Here is a 15474-nt window from a genome sequence, read left to right as displayed (position 1 = left end):
CTGATTCTAGTGCTTCAGATACGCGGACGAATGTTTCGACAAAATTTGGTGTAATTATAGCAGCTGCCCCTTGCTTTCCTTTATTTACTTTAAATACCACTTATATGGGTATATGTGAATACAAACATGTAGGCCTATACTGTAAATCTGAACTGCAGGTAAAAGGTAAAAAAAAAAAGCCTATCCTGTTTGCAATTACCCTCTTGGAAAACAGATTTACCAAGAAAGTAAACAAACTGCTGTAGAAATAGGCCTATTAAGTATTATTAAGTAGACCTATTCCACAAAATAATGCATGCATAGGCAGTTGTTATGACTGCATGTAGAGCATTAGATATGTAGCACAAAATTAAAAAGGTTGGACATGAGCCGCATAGAGCGAGTATTGAATATGCACGTCCATGACGTCAGCAGAAGCTCAAGCACTGTACCGCAACACTCTGACTCGACTGCAAGCAACGTTTTCGTTGTCCACGGGCACAAACGTACAGTAACGTCATGGTCGTCCATATTCATTGCTCGCTGACTGTTGATTGGTACCCGAGACAACCAGGGTCCTACAGGTACACGTGTGTAACATGGGACCAACTCAAAGTCAACTTGTCCAAATCCTTGAACCACTTTATTTTTCGTCAAAATCAGAAATTAGACATGAACAACATTTTTTTCTGGAAAAAAAAGTTAGCATGGTTTGTATTTATTTCAAACTTGTAAATCTACACATCACCCCGTATTTCCGACCTTGTCGCATTTGGTCCTCCTCCAGCAACAAATTTTGATCGGAAATACGGTAAGTTGAAGCAGCTCAAATCTACTACTGAATACAGCAGTCATCATGGCGGTGTGGTGTAAACGTTATGTACAGTCATGTACGTACATGTACAGTACAGTACATGTGCTGTACGTGTGATGGGGATGGTGTGGTGGATCGGAGTACATGAACCATGTTCTGATATATCGGAGCTGCCTTGGAAGACATTTTTGTGAAATCTCCAGTTTGGGCACGGAGCTACAAAGTTGTTTTTCGTTCACAGAACCATCGCAAAGCGGCGGATGGCTTCATTCAGACTTTCAACAGGTTCAGTGGACGATCGTCTGTTTTCATCATATTCATACTTAGTACCTGGACCGGACCAAGTTCATGTAACTCTCCCACCTTTTCGTTTTTGATCGTTGTGCAAAGTTTGGAAAGATAAGCTTTTCCTAATCATGGACATGACGGAAACAATAATAAGTCTGTTGACAAGCATTCTGACAGTTAACATTTACACCTTGTATCACCATTAGTCATCATCATTTTGCCACTATTCATCATGTTAATTACCATCATCAGTTCAGAGGTAATGCCTCATACAATAATATAATCATTTCAATCATGTCAGCCTATACAAAAAGCAGAGAAGACTGAGTTTGGTTAGCCAAACGTTTTCCAATTTTCTTGTGTATGTTTTTACTTGAAAATACCTTGATATGTGAAGAATGTTTCAGATTCTTGGTCTCTGTGGACAATGGATTTTGCACAAAACCGCTGAATAGGGTAAGTCCTATAACTCAAGAGTGTGCTAAATTTTAACTTATTCTCCCTCAGAATATTAAAAAAAAATTATTTTTTTAATAAGATGGCTTAAATAATTTAATCCTGGTTATGCTCACAATAAGGGGGCTGCTGTTTCTGCCTTGTCCTTCAGTGGGTGTGTGTGTGTGTGCACTTCCACAATTCTTGTCAGTGCAATAACTTGAGAATTCTTTATCTTGTCGACTTCAAATTTGGTTTCTGGAGTGTTCTCTGCGGTCTTAAGAACCCTATCGAATATGGTTGCAAAGCAATGAGGTCAAAGGTCAAGTAAGCAAAACAATAGAATACCTGTCAGCGCAATAAGATAAAAAAAGTTAATCTTACTGACTTCAAATTTGGTGTGTGGATTCTTCTCTATGGTCTTAAGAACTTTATTGAATTTGGTTGCAAAACAATGAGGTCTAAGGTCAATTAAGCTAAAACAATAGAATACCTGTCAGCGCAATAAGATAAAAAAAGTTAATCTTACTGACTTCAAATTTGGTGTGTGGATTCTTCTCTATGGTCTTAAGAACTTTATTGAATTTGGTTGCAAAACAATGAGGTCAAAGGTCAATTAAGCTAAAACAATAGAATACCTGTCAGCGCAATAAGATGAAAAAATTATCTTACTGACTTCAAATTTGGTGTGTGGATTCTTCTCTATGGTCTTAAGAACTTTATTGAATTTGGTTGCAAAACAATGAGGTCAAAGGTCAATTAAGCTAAAACAATAGAATACCTGTCAGCGCAATAAGATAAAAAAAATTAATCTTACTGACTTCAAATTTGGTGTGTGGATTCTTCTCTATGGTCTTAAGAACTTTATTGAATTTGGTTGCAAAACAATGAGGTTAAAGGTCAATAAGCTAAAACAATAGAATACCTGTCAGCGCAATAAGATGAAAAAATTATCTTACTGACTTCAAATTTGGTGTGTGGATTCTTCTCTATGGTCTTAAGAACTTTATTGAATTTGGTTGCAAAACAATGAAGTCAAAGGTCAATTAAGCTAAAACAATAGAATACTCATCAGCACAATAAGCTTGAGGAACTTCCACTTTGTTTCCCATCAGTTTCTCACACCTGAATTTTCCAAATACATGTACTCTTAGTACCCATGTTTTACTTGTTAATATTGAAATGTGTACACAACTGTTTCATGTTTACAATGGAAAATCAAGAGTTTGATTTTGTAAAATTAATGCCGGCCATCTTGAAAATAAAAAGCCCCTCCTGCCCCTTTCTCATAAATCCAGCTAAGCATGTTTGTTTGGTACATGTATTTACTTTAATTTGCAAGTTAGAATTTTTTGTACCTCACTGGGTCTTTCTAAATGTCTCCTTTGGGCTTCCTGCACAGCCTTCTACATCCTTCATCAATAGCAGTTACACACTTTTTGCTCCAATAAACCTCATACTCCTGCTTGGGTATGGAAACATACTTTTCAACTATATCCTTGACAAACGTCAATCTATGAGGATCTAACGTATCCTTCCCCCTGACCCCCCTACAGTTAGATCTCATCATCTCCGACTCTGTAAATAATTCCCTTATCAAAGTTAATGCAAAATTAGGAATTGAGGATCGTTTGTTGAAGATCTGCATGATTTTTTCTTGTGAAATTAATGACTCCTCAGTACCTGCCTGAAAACCCTCAATGTTCGGTATAGCCTGGATTTGAATGTAGTCTGAACTCGTAGTGTGAATACCAGTAGCGCCACTACTCTTTTCCTTCAGGAGGAGCTGAAGAAGCCTGTTGTTTTCCTCAAGCAACTTCCTGTTTCCAAGGGCCAGTTTTGTTAACTCCTCCACAGTCTTCAAGCAGGGGCATGAGTTACAATCAAGCTACACGTAAGTAAAAAAAGAGTACAGGTTTAAGTTAGTTTTCATCTTAAGCAAAGAAAAGTTACATCTTCATTGTGCATTTCAGCACCTTTTGACCTTTTCAGCACCTTTTGACCTTAAAAGCCCCTTTTTTATATCGAAGTTAATACAACACGCGCACAATTCTGTGTGTAAAAGGCATTACGGCAGAACCAGCGCGTGAACCAACATGCGCGCGTACTCCATTTGTTTGTACTGCACTTCTGGTTCACAGTGATGTCACACTTCGGTACTCTATATACTTTTCTACTAACCGCATTTTAACTTGGCTGTCTCACAAGTTACAATCCCAACTACATGCGTACATACATGTAATCAGTGAATGAGCGATTCATTTTGTTCTGCATAAAAACATCAGTGTATCTGCTGCAGATGGTATTGCCTTGGTGTTTAACTGACATGTCGTGTTTAAATGTCGTGTTTAAGTGTTGACATGTCGTGTTATAAAATGCTCATTTGAATTCAGAATGTCTGCACCCAGCTGCAAAGGATGAGCGTTCTATTAATTTAATCCAGCCCCGATGTTGGGCTTTCCATTTCCCATTCATGTAATCCTCAGTGATAAGAACTTCATTTGAGTTAATTAGTTTTGGCAGTTTGTCAAAGAATTTTAGAAAATGGTTTTGCTACAAAAAGAATACAAAAGCTAACAAGTGATTTACCTTTGATAGGTCGAGTGAACCCAATTGCACACTGCTTGAAGTTGAAGGGGAGGGTACTGGAGAAAATGGCCAGTCATGCTCTTCAGGTAGCCCAAGCATATCATCATGCAATGTTGACTGCCACTCCTGTTCTGCTTGGCCTTCTGAAGCCTGCTGGCCTTCTGAGGCCTGCTGGTCTGTGGGACCCTGCTGGTCTGTGGGACCCTGCTGATCTGTGGGTCCCTGCTGATCTGTGGATCCCTGCTGATCTGTGGGTCCCTGCTGATCTGTGGGTCCCTGCTGATCTGTGGGTCCCTGCTGATCTGTGGGTCCCTGCTGATCTGCGGGTCCCTGCTGGTCTTGGGGTTCCACCTCCATGGGGATTTCCTCATCAAGTCTTGGTGCAACTAAATTCCATACCTGCTGCAACAAAATATTACAGGACTCAAGCATGTCTCTTTGAAATGCATGTAACTAACTTGCAGAGGAGCCCCAGCATTGAATTATTTTCTGTAGTGTAGCATATCCCACCTGTTGTTCATTCTTTCAATAATCACATTCTACAGGTTGATGAGGAATTGTGGACTGTAAGCATGATCTTTATTTGAACGATTCTGCCCGAATGGTAAGTGGGGTATTTACATGCTAGAAGTGAAATGTGTGGATAGGAAAGCCGTAAAATTTGGTCCTTATTTTTTTTTTTCAGTAGGTGATGTAAAAAGCAACTGTAGAGTATTTTTTTTTGTCTTTTTCCTGTATCTACACAAGAAATTTACAAAGAATAATTCAGAAAACAAAATAACGTAAATAAACTGTATGTGTCCTTGCTCTTTAAAGTAAATTACTCAAACCAACCGTATTTGTTATGTCGCAGAGTGGTTCCAATGGCCCGGCCCCTCTGCATACAACTCTTGCAGCCTGGGTTGGAAAGGGAAAATGAGTAAATACTTAGTTTTGAAGATGGCCCAATAAATCAAAACATGCATCTTTAAATAGTCCAAACAGTGTGGAAAGAAACATGTAACGTAGTTGCAAAGAGGCTTAATTTTGACTTTTATGATTTTTTTTCTTTCATGAATGAATTTTTATTAGCTCATAAATTAAAACGATCTACTTATACCATCATACCTCCTTCTTCTTTGCCTTAGTTGCATTTTTCTCCTGGACCACAACCTTCGCTGTCTTTATTTTCTTTGCACATGCAGTTTCCTGTGAAAAGGGCAAGAGATATATATTTAATTTCACATTTCAAAAAAAGAAGAGTTAAGCCAAAATCAAATTTTTATTACGTGTTCCTATTTACTTATTAAAACATACCGCTGTGTCCTTGCGCTTAACACTGCAACCCTTTTGCTTCGTCACTGTTTGCTTGCATGCCTGGAAAGAAATGGCCACGAAAAATGTGCATTAAGCGTCCATTCTACGGTTATGCATGTTAGATTTTAAATAACGAATGACAGCCAACAGTTTAAAGAAACATGAAATCGCCAAATGCATATAAATCTCCTCTCGTCAAGAACTACTTTTGACGCCACATTTGCGATTGATTTTGGTGGTTGCAATGACCCAGTAATGCATTAACTAAGATTCATTAATTAAGATATTTACGTTTGTCTTTCTGTTTCCATTCTGGCTCCCTGTCATCTCGGTTGAATTCTCATTCATACTGACGTCACTACCCGACGTTGTGACATCCTAGTCAGAGTGAAATAATTACGGTTAGATATGCATGAGTATTGATACAGTTTTCACAGAAGGGACGTAGATTCTCACAAACTCGTGTGTATTTACGCTTTTTGATACTTAAAGGTGTGACGCATTCAGCGTCAGCAAGTTGGGTTTGAGCTTTCAGAATAAAAAAATGACAGGAAATCCAACTGATATACTAAAATATCTAATTAAGTATAAAATACAGCAGTTTGCAGCAAAAGTGCGACGAAAAGTCATTGACAGAATGAATACCAAGGTGCTTGCCATGTTTGCATGATAATGAATATCAAGAGAAAACATGAAGTAAAATTTAGTGAAAAAGTGAAAATTTAGATGCGGCTGATAAATAGTACGGATAAAATAACTGCGAGGTAACTGTTTGGAATACGAAAAAATTTTGATTCCACACTGCCACAACAGGTTTTTGAAAAGTACACATATCGATAATCAGTGGTATAAACGCACTTACCAGACAGTTTTTTGAAAGCTGAGGTACTGTCATCTCTCGTTGAGCACGGAGGAGCTCGGAATGGTCATCTTAAAAGAGAGACATTTAAAGACTTGCATTAAAATACATATACTCTTGAAATGCTATTGGCAATTCCAAACATTAAACTTTCGATATCTCATAGTTGTATCACCAAGTCATCCGGTTCACTTGATCCGAGGGATCTTGTTAATTGGAACCAACACTACCTTGGACGCATCGCACTCGTGCCAGTCGGAAACTAAGTTGAAATTTCAACATACATGTACACTGTATGTTGGTTGACATAAATCATTCTTTACATTAAAGATTTGTTGGCTATCATATACATTGTGTTAAAGTTAACATCTGTCTCTTTTCCCCCCAGTTATTACACTCACCGGAAAGCAGGATGATTTTGCCAGGAACTACGCTGTTTTCCCAGCACACTTCCACAGTTTCTCCGACTTTTAGCATTGCTTGCGCTGTGCCTCTTGTCAACTTAGTGGGAAGGACGGCAGTTGTGCCTTCGTCAATAAAATGTATGAGGGCTTCACGAAAAACTTTCAATTGACGTCGAATCGACATGTTGGAACGTTTGGTGACTGAAGTGCAAGGAAGACAACTTCAAAATGCGATGATTTTAGCAAGCCATACGACGTGGCGTCAGCGTTTCTCACTGACGCAACCTATTGTTCTTGTGAATTGGATATGAAATAAGCAGAGGCTCGTGGACCTTTCAACCATCAAACCACGCCCGACGTAACCCCCCCTCCTCCTTTATTGTTAACCGACGATAGGCGGTCCGTTTCAACTCCAAATGTTAAAGATTAGGTGTTCCCACACCGTGAGAGGCTTCGATCGATTGTAATCTGGATAGTGAAGAAGTTCTCACAACGGAGACTTTGATGTCTTTGAAACAGTGATTTGCGTGGAGAAGAAACTTAACTTACTAATCAATAATCCGCTGATTCATGCAGCGCTGTTCTAATGACTGTGCATCGCGGGGAGGGGGGGTTACGAGGAAAATGGACAATAGATGGTACTTACTGGTGTCGCGCCGCCAGAGGTTTCAATGGCGGTGATTTTTTTCGAACGGAACAATAGGGACTTGGAACTTCACAAATCATAAAGGGACACCCAAATTAAGGGGCTGCAGTCACTTTTCTGTCAATTTATACGGATGGGAGAAATTTTGCCAAAGTTATGAAGAATTTTCTAGGTCATGAAATCAATTACAGAAAACTTCATCAAAATTGTAGTTTTAGTTTGTAAGAGGGGACAGTACCGGTAGTCGTTTTTCTCGTGAAAGCATACCTTTACGTGGGGTACAAAGCGCAAAGGGCATATCCACAAGACCTTGCAAGGCCCAATGTCCGTTTGTTTTAATCTGAGTACGTTTTTAATTAAATGCCGTAGATCCCAACCAATTGAGAAGTGCTTACAGTAGTTAAGATTATGGCCGCTGAAACGTCGATGGAAGTAAAACATTTTCGCGAGCAGAAACTACTCCGTAAGCCTGCCACCCATATACCAATACATGTACATGTACGAAAACGCTAACCCCTCAATGCCCACATGAATGCTCATGTACATGCTATCCATTTCTCTTTTTAACCCCATCCGTGGCGGTTTAACACATGTTTTTGTTTCGGTATTATTTTTGCCGCGTGTACCAAGTCTAACTTTGTTAAATCTTTCAAGCAGTTTGGAAAGTTCTGTATTTTTAATTTTATGCATCAACATGTACGGCTATTACGCCCACAAATTGATTAAAAATCCAGTTATTCGGATCTACCGGAATTTGAATTCCTATAGTCTGACATGAATGGAAATTAATAGCAAGCCATTTATTAGGTCTATCTCTTTTATAGATATGGCGGCCCTGAAAAGAGCCGTTGGTATGAATGGGTGTTAATACCCAGATGCGCAGCCCTTCCTCTCCACCACTACCGGCATAACCTTCTGTAGGTGGTGTATGTACTTCTTGCACAGTTCTCGGGTCGGTGTCGTACTCCAAAATTCCAGGATACCTGCCTTCAGCTCTTCAGCAGTCTTGGGCTTCACTCGCCTTCGAAGGTGGTGCTTGAGCTGATGCCACAGGTTTTCGATGGGGTTGAGGTCTGGGGACTCAGCGGGAGTTTTGAACCAATTTATCCCGTTTGCTTTCATGAACTCAACTGTGGCTTTACTAGTGTGTTTGGGATCATTGTCGTGTTGAAATCTGTATCCGTCAGGGAACACAGTGTTTGCAAATGGAAGAAGTGTATTTTTCAGGATCTCTTCTTGGTAGAATTGACTATCCATGATTTTCTCGAAAATGAGCACTTGAGTAACGCCCCGTGTTGAAATTCCCCCCCAAACATGGACCTTATAGGGATGCTTTGCCTTTGGTTTAAGTTTTCTTGGATTGCCAATTTTTCTAAACGTAAGTTTACTATGGGACTCCATCTGTATCGAACACTCGTCCGTAAAAATGACATTGTCAAAGGTCTCGTTCCGAGCCAATGCAGCTCGGCAAAATTCGAGCCTTGACTGTCTGTTGGGGATGCGAATCAATTGACAATACTTAGTCCCCGTTTTGACCCACTGAAGTTTTTTCCTCACTCGCTTTACTGTTGAAAGGGAGACCTCAACCCCTTCGTCCATTAAGGCTCGCTGAATGTCTTGGGCTGTTAGCTCGTCATCGTTCTCATAAAGGGTATCTATGAGGTCGAGATGCTGCGGTTGGAGTCTTGAGCTTCGCCCGGGCCTTGGCTTGTCGGCAAATCTTCCGTGCACCTTGTAGCGCTGGAGAAAACGCCGAACTGTGCGTGTCTCTGTTCGGAAACCATCACCTAAAAGTTTTCGGCGAATGGCCGCTGGAGAGTGCCCATCTTTATCAAGGCAGATTATCTGGTGTTTGACGACTAGAGGCAGGCGTGACATGATGGTCAGTGTTAGATGCTGCAGCCGGTAGAACTCATGTACATGTGTTATGGAAACTAGCTTGCTACATTCATTCCCCCACACTTTATACCCTAGCTTAGAATCTGTTGCACCACAGTAATTACAGGCGTTGACTCATCCAGTCACTGGGGAAGAAAATTAACCGGCAACGCTTACCAGGCTCAGTTAGGTGGAGTCTATAGGGTGAAAACTTCCTATTCACCATATCTTTAATCCCCTTGGCTTAGCGGCCCCTTGTAACACTCATCGTGGTGAGCTGTCGTCGGTCACGAGTACCCCTATGCCATTAATAGTTCCATCTGTATACACTGCGTGTATATATTGCTTAGTACTAATAAATGTGGTGTTTGCTTTTTTATAGAAAACACTTGTAAAAGTATGGAAATGTATCTGGTTTTCTTGGCTGAAATCATCAAAACAACAGTCAAATTTATTAACATGCTTTATCATTTAAACGATATTTTTGGGTTCGTTGCCCCCATATTCTATTTAAGATGGTACACATTACAGTGACTGAAAGAAAAATCCTTTAGAAAGACGATTGTTATTTACTCAATGAGGAATACTTGTGCTAATTTAGATTATTCCAGTAGTTTATCTTCGTCATTGTTAAGAGGTTTCCTTTTTCAGGGGACATTATTATTATTTCTAATTTATACTGGGTGACTCATTCAGTTCTTAAAAAAATAAACTGTTCTCCCATGAGTCCTAGTGAACAATCATAAGATATAAGACAAAGCGGATTAAAATGGAACCAGGTAAAACTACATATCTGTAGATAAAAATACTGAGAATAATTTAAATAATATGAGTAAAGAAAACTAAGAATATAAAGTAAGCAGAGTATCAATTATAAATTTACAATAAAACATTACAGGGAGCTGATTTTTAAAATTACTTAAACTTGTTGGGACGGGATGCTTTATCGCCACAGGCAGTTTGTTCCAAGCCTGCACACCTCGAAATTGGAATGTTCTCTTCCTAAATCCTGTCCTTTATTGAGGGAGACAGAGATTTTCCTCCACACAATGCCTAGTATGATAAGAGTGCCGATTGCTTACATAAGAAAACAAAGTGCTAAGGTAATCTGGAACAAGGCCACTTAATCATTTATAAACCATCATATTCAGATGGCGTTCACGTCTGACGTGTAAGCTCCCATCCCAACTTGTTATAAACGAAAACACGAGGTGTTCTTGGTGGAACCTTCAAGATGACCCTTCCTGTTCGATTGAACAAAAATCGAGACGTTGCACTAAGGTATTGGCTGCCTTACACCCCACAAGGTCACAATAATCAAGTCGAGTAAAAATAAGTGATTTCGCAAGAAGGTTAAGTTTCCTTACGGGCAAATAGTTCCGAACACGTAGCAAAATTCTAATTCTGAGACGCAAGATTCAAGACATAATCGGGGGTCAATCCATTTGTCAAAATTAACCATTCCAGATCCTTCCCCGTTTGCTGGATGGCCCTAACTTGCATCTGAAGCTATTTCACGCAATGAAAGAATAGTCGGGGCCAATCAGTGGCTATCACATTTTACTCCTTAGGCCCACCATGTCATTTATCCCCTCTCAAAGTATATGATGTTTATAAGGCAACTACGGTGGAAGATTTTACCCCCTTAAAGTTCACATTCACTGGCTTGTGCCTAAGGTACATTTACAATTACAACTACGGAATTGGTCGGCACGGCATGTCAAGTTCATGCCAGCACACGTAAATGAAACAGATATTTTTGTTTTCAAATTATGTATTATTTTGTCTTGTGCATTTCTTTAGGGTTTTGAAAACTGTTTATAATTTGTGTGAGTTCCAGTTCTCATTGACGTTTTTTCTAAAGGCCACTCAACAGCAATTTTTCAAATTTTCATTCAGCTACTTTGTATAAGTGCACGAAGTTCCAATTTTCATCGTGTTACATTATTCGAAAGTGAATTTTGGGCACGGACTTTTCGTCTCTATCAGGTAAGGCTATTTTACTTCAGCTTATTTAAATTATTACATCTTTAGAACGGAAAAGACAATTCCAATAGTCACGTCACGCTTTCGCTAGCGCTGATGACGTTTGGGGAGCGATGACCCAATTCGTAAATGGTCATCGGAGTGCAAACTCCCGGCTCTACGCGGATCTCCCTCGCGCACTACTCCGTTTGCGAGTCACTCGCTCGTTCCTCGGGAGAGTCACGCGAGGCCTGTAAGCTACCCGACTCGCCTCGTTTGACACGCGCTCGTTCCTCGCACACACGCGAGTTTTAAGGGAAGGCCCTCGCCCGTTCCTCGCGTGTGGATCGAGGGCCCTCGCTCGTTAAAGGAACTAGATGTGGGCGGTACTGTAGGGATTGAACCTTAGTCTTAGCCCAAGAGGGTCTGAGGCCGTAGCTTCCCATTCAAAGGTTGCAAGATGTTCCCGCCCCCGTCTATCTGGGTTGTCAATAAAAGGTGCAGCATCATCAGCATATTGGAGGTTGGTAAACCTGTGGGTGCCTACATCGATCCTCAGTGATGCCTTACACTGTGACAGAATGGTGTCCATAGCGGCACATAATAGAGTGGGGGCTAGCACACAACCCTGCCAGACTCCTGAGGAAGTTGAGGAGGAGGGGGATACGTCATTGCCTGTCCTGACCTTGGCTTTGGTGTCGAAGTGCAGAGCTTTGATCAGATTCAGAATGGTACATGTATTTGAAATTCCCTTTGAGGAGAAGATATCCCAGAGCTGGTTTTGGTCAACAGAATCAAAGGCAGCCTTGATGTCTATGTAGGCGACATTAAGCAGGCGATTGTACTTGTGATGGAGTTCAGCGAGAAGACATAATGCAAGAATTGCGTCAGACGTCGAGCGGCTGGGAGTGAAACTTGACTGCTGTGGTCTCTGCAGGGAAACATGTAGGATCCAAACACCAGGCTCGCAAATTTTTTGATTTTGAACGTAAAGAGCATTAAATTAGCGGTGTATTGTAAGAGTGATTTTCTTTGTTGCAGGCTGCCCTTGCCACTTGATGCACATTGCTGCCAGTTCGAACATACATCAAGGAACATGGACGGGAGTGCAATATGAAAAAGTTTTTAATACTGTACAGTACGGTACATAAGTGTCCGAAATTATTATGTTGCAGCTTGTAGCTACACGATCAAAGCATACCCTTTCCACGAGAAATTGCTGGATAATGCTGAAGTGTTGAATGAAGATGTATCAAAGAGAGAACAGATCAGTGTGCAGCAGTGGCTCTTCTTGCAGATAGATATCCACAATTTTTGTCAAATCAGGAAAAGGAGCAGGTAGAGGAAGAATTCTGAAGATTTCAGGCAGACGTTTTTGATGACATAAAGGATTGATACTGTATGGAACGAAATTTCAAAACTGAAGTCACCAGCAACTGGCAGTGCCAGGTATCCTTCACTAGTCAAGTTGGCACAAGTAGTGCTGGTTATGTACATGTACCACAGCAATGCAGATTGCGAAAGAATCTTCAGTCTTGTTAATAAGAATAAGACAGAGTTTACCGGCAAGTCTAGTTTGTCTACCAAAGTGCTAGGCAATCTCATGACAATAATGTGGCCCCTATTGAAAAGAGGTTAGCAGCGCACTTTGCCAGGTGGTGAACAAAAGAAAATTACATAACACCACACAATCTCGGCTCTTTTTACAAGGCTGCAGGCCAGGCTGAAATAAATTTTGTCCGTCAGACTAGAGTGGCCACCAGACAGAAATTTGTGTGGGTGTAAACGTCCATTAACCCTAACAGTCCTCAGTCCTCCAACAGGTGAAGGATTGAGGACTGTTTTAATTGAAATGATAAATTTTGAAGAATTTTGAAAACTGAAAATTTTGAAAAAGTCCCGCTTATGTGCGCTGCATTTTTCAAACCACCTGGCAGCAAGGGGTTAAGACGACTAGTGCTGAGATACATGTACATGTATATGGGGATTTTTACCATCACTTCTTTGAGAGTGTATTGCAAAATGAGCTTCAAAAGGTTAGATTAGATTATTTCACAAGTGATGATAGACTGTAAAGGCATTAGTCTATCCAGAATTGCATAATAAAACATGACATTTAAGCATTGGCAAACAATGTGGAAATTTTAGCATTTCTTGTTATATTTTTTACCTTTTCTCCCCCTCAAGTTTCTCTCATTTGTATTGCCAAATTTATACATGCACACACACATTTCTGAAACATTTGGTACCTACAATGTACAGGTAGCTGTACATTGACTGATAAGAATGATTGGAGCATATGTACATGTATGTATTACAATAGGTAGTTGGGTTGGCAGGGGTCTCTTACTCCCTCTTACATGTACAATTTCTGTGATGAATTTATCAAGGGAATAAATACCGTATTTGTATTTAAGACTGGCTCAGGAGAATGGTCGCGACTAATACCCAAGCCACAGGAAAGTGCATTATCAGCGTTCAGTCTCCTGAGCTGGTCTTAAACTAATAAGACCGGCCAAGTTCATGTACATGTACCTTTGTTCCAAAAGTTTGCTTTCATTTTCCCGAACACCCCCGTCCATTTTATGGTGTATTCCTTTTGCAAGTTGTCCAATAGAATTTCCTTGTACAAGTGTATATGGACTTGGTGCATGCATGGTGCATTTTCCTTCTTGCGTTGCACTCGGACTCATTACTATAAGGGATGGAGTAAACTGTCTTGTATCCAGGTAACAGCGCATGTTTAAAGTAGTGGGTATTATTATTTCCCAATGGGCATTATCAAATGCTAACGTACAGTCAAGTTGTACGTTGTTGAATAGGGAGACAGTCTGAGGTATTTATGAATCAATTTTATGTTTCCTTTCTAGAAATCTGTATCTCTGTTAATTTCAGAAAACACTTTAATTCTTATGCTTGTACATTTTGGTAAAATGGTGATAAGTACAAAACTACACTTTCTTGTGCAAATGAAAATGTTGGAAAGGAATTGACAAGGACAAAAGCACCTACTTTTATTTTGTATCAGAGAAATTTAAATTGCAACATGGACAGTGAGAATCTGTACATGTACACCTTTATTTTCAAGCACTACACATGTTCTGCTTTGAAGTTCTAATAACCTGTACATGTATACATGTACTTGTAAGTGTAAAAACAGTTTTGGATTCTGCCATTTTGCTGTTGTTGTCCAATGCACGTCATGTTGTAATGCCTAAACACCTAGGGAATGTGTGGACAAAGAACTATTTCATGTGATTTTTTACAAGAAAGAACTTTCAAATTGAAACCAGCAAATATATGCTTGTCAGTAATGATTTTGATGATATTCTACAGGTAGTTATTGTTGGCAATGGAGCAGTGGGGAAATCCAGCATGATCCAGCGTTACTGCAAAGGCATCTTTACCAAAGATTACAAAAAAACCATCGGAGTTGACTTTCTCGAAAGACAAATTCAGTAAGTAGAACTTTGAATGTTTAAAAATATGTACTTAATTGCACCAGTATAACCTTAAGGTTCCTGGTCACTAATCAGTAATGCCCTGACCCAAAAGTGAGGTGTATTAGTCACATCTAGTTAAATAAGGCCAATATAAGTTACAAAAGTGCTCACCAGAAAATGAAGGGGCTGATTTCTTGGCCCCACTAGGCCTCCAATCTGAATGCAAAGAATTCCAGATTCCTCCCACCTGATGTGAGCGATCCAAGCTTGTACATGTAACTCGTGCACTGCCCCACCTCTAAATGCCAAGAGTTACATGTAGATACAATCTTGGTCAGAATGCGTGCATTGTCACATGTGTGCAATGGCGTTTAGAAGTGGCACTCAACAAGAGGTCTGAGGAGAAGGAATCAGGTACTTTGAAGGTGCTTAGTTTATCAGTAAGCCAAACAGTGCCCTGTTTCATTAATCATGTGGACACTGCATTTTTTGCTGGGGAGCAATACATACGGTAAAGGTGGTTGACCTTTAAAAGTCAACCGTAAATGTACTCCAAAAGTGTCAGTCACAAATGTAACCCACAAGTTCAAACCAAAAATTATTGTGTCAGTGCAACAAGGTCGTAACTCTCTTTTGGGGGAAAATGAGTTTTGTGGAAACTTGTACTCAGTCAGGTAATTTTCAATGTAATGGATTTTTTTCTCCAAAAGAAAAAATTCAGTGTGAATCACTAATTATAGTTAAAAGGTGATCGAAATTGGCATGTTTATTGTAAAAATATTGTGTTTTTATATTGGAGTTTACCAGCTTACCTCCAAATCTTGGCAAACTACCTTGATGGTCCACACCAGTTCCTCGTGAACAAGTGCACCAGACTT

The 15474-nt window shown here is 40.0% G+C and overlaps 2 protein-coding genes and 1 long non-coding RNA gene across 9 annotated transcripts in view; 2 read left to right on the top strand and 1 right to left on the bottom strand.

Annotated features, from left to right (window-relative positions):
* The window catches only part of rab23 (RAB23, member RAS oncogene family), a 56140-nt gene that overhangs the window by 13594 nt on the left and 27072 nt on the right, over positions 1–15474 (top strand). For all 4 annotated transcript variants that reach the window (XM_022252100.2, XM_022252099.2, XM_087148345.1 and 1 more), the window contains one exon: positions 14490–14611. In XM_022252100.2, coding sequence (XP_022107792.1) covers positions 14490–14611 — 122 coding nt within the window. The remainder of the gene's footprint in view (positions 1–14489; positions 14612–15474) is intronic.
* LOC147796164 (uncharacterized) lies at positions 939–8069 on the top strand. 2 transcript variants are annotated; one of them, XR_015428234.1, is made up of 5 exons: positions 939–1078; positions 1479–1537; positions 3297–3410; positions 4651–4709; positions 6649–8069. It is a non-coding gene; the product is annotated as an uncharacterized LOC147796164 (long non-coding RNA). The 2 variants fall into 2 exon arrangements; XR_015428233.1 differs by having other exon boundaries at positions 1004–1143.
* LOC147796165 (uncharacterized) lies at positions 1561–6848 on the bottom strand. 3 transcript variants are annotated; one of them, XM_087148342.1, is made up of 8 exons: positions 6662–6848; positions 6264–6331; positions 5693–5779; positions 5402–5461; positions 5213–5293; positions 4940–5002; positions 4106–4507; positions 1562–3404 (listed from the first exon to the last, which is right to left on the bottom strand). In XM_087148342.1, the coding sequence occupies exons 1-8, from the start codon at positions 6846–6848 to the stop codon at positions 2889–2891; spliced, it is 1464 nt and encodes a 487-aa protein (XP_087004468.1). In that variant the 3' UTR covers positions 1562–2888. The 3 variants fall into 3 exon arrangements, with proteins under 3 accessions (XP_087004470.1, XP_087004468.1, XP_087004469.1); XM_087148343.1 differs by having other exon boundaries at positions 4106–4504; XM_087148344.1 differs by lacking the exon at positions 5402–5461 and having other exon boundaries at positions 1561–3404.

The sequence above is a fragment of the Acanthaster planci genome, linkage group LG18, assembly GCF_054643075.1.
Source record: "Acanthaster planci isolate LZ-2023a linkage group LG18, COTS_SCS, whole genome shotgun sequence".
Taxonomy (NCBI): Eukaryota; Metazoa; Echinodermata; class Asteroidea; order Valvatida; family Acanthasteridae; genus Acanthaster; species Acanthaster planci.
Note: the sequence above shows the minus strand (reverse complement) of the source record. Positions and strands in the feature narration are given on the sequence as shown.

Bases quoted from the DNA above. Each gene is read 5' to 3' on its own strand.
- LOC147796165 (XM_087148342.1), bottom strand. From the start codon at position 6,848: ATGTCGATTCGACGTCAATTGAAAGTTTTTCGTGAAGCCCTCATACAT. The intron at 5,462-5,692 runs GTAAATATCTTA...ATTTCTTTCCAG, and splicing joins ATGGAAACAGAAAGACAAAC to GCATGCAAGCAAACAGTGAC. The intron at 5,294-5,401 runs GTATGTTTTAAT...CCCTTTTCACAG, and splicing joins TTAAGCGCAAGGACACAGCG to GAAACTGCATGTGCAAAGAA.